This window comes from Cephus cinctus, unplaced genomic scaffold (genome assembly GCF_000341935.2).
Source record: "Cephus cinctus unplaced genomic scaffold, Ccin1 Ccin1_scaffold3433, whole genome shotgun sequence".
NCBI lineage: Eukaryota > Metazoa > Arthropoda > Insecta > Hymenoptera > Cephidae > Cephus > Cephus cinctus.
The window spans coordinates 52-1,057 of NW_014334598.1; the positions used below are offsets into that span (position 1 = coordinate 52).

Below are 1,006 nucleotides of genomic sequence, written 5' to 3' on the forward strand. Positions count from 1 at the left end.
ATCACATAGACAATTTCATGGGTGATGCTTTCATGACTTTATCTTTGATCGTCGTATGTTTCAAAGAACCGCATATTTTAACAAGATGCATACATGTTATTGGCATAAGGGATATGGCAATGATGAAATTTGCAAGCTTCGAAAGGTAATGGAACAAATAATATGACAAAGTTTTTATAATACCCATAAATGAGTTGTATAGAAATAATTATTTTGCTGACAGGATAATGAATATAAATCAATAGACGAATCAACTAGACTAGTGATAATAATTTTCTACAGTGCTTTGTGAATTTAGGAACTGTTTGTTACAGTGTTTTTCAACTAGTGAAAATTAACGTGTTGAGTGTAAGATTTGTGTCAATGTGTTTGTACTTGGCAAGTGTGCTGTTTCAATTGTTCGTCTACTGTTGGTACGGGAACGAAGTCATCCTGAAGGTAATATTATTTAATACCAGCACTTACGTAACAAAGTTCACTTACAGCAATAAATTACGACAGAGCACAAGATAATTAAATTACATATTGGGAAAATCGAATTACAGAGTACGGAGATAAAAGATGCTATTTTCCAAAGTAATTGGGGTTGTCTGAAAAGTTCAACTAAAAGGAATTTTATCATTGTCATGATTCAAGCTCAGCGAGCAATTGAATTTACCAGTGGATATGTTATTACCTTGTCACTCGAATCTTATGTAGCTGTGGGTATCAATCAAGTTTAACGAGCGCTTTAAAACTGTTTGAAATACATTATTCCTTTCAAATCTTAAAAGCGTTGTACTCGGTATATAATGTACTAAAATAGCAAGGATACTAGTAATCCAAAAATTTAAAATCATTGTCAATTAATGTAATACTATTTAAAGGTGTCTTAGTACACATAGAACTGATGATTGATTGATTTATCCCAAGAACAGCAGTTCTTCCCCTGCTTGGGAACTAACAATTCTCCCATGACAGATCAATATCGCCCAAGTCTCCCTAGTTTTTTTTCTTTCTTCAATAC

The 1,006-nt window shown here is 32.7% G+C and overlaps 1 protein-coding gene across 1 annotated transcript; it reads left to right on the plus strand.

Moving 5' to 3' along the window:
• Positions 1–359: 359 nt before the first annotated feature.
• LOC107274601 (odorant receptor 82a-like) lies at positions 360–744 on the plus strand. Its single transcript, XM_025091838.1, has 2 exons — positions 360–438; positions 546–744. Exons 1-2 carry the CDS (start codon positions 364–366, stop codon positions 720–722), a joined length of 252 nt encoding a protein of 83 aa, XP_024947606.1. The 5' UTR covers positions 360–363; the 3' UTR covers positions 723–744.
• The last annotated feature ends 262 nt before the right edge of the window (positions 745–1,006 follow it).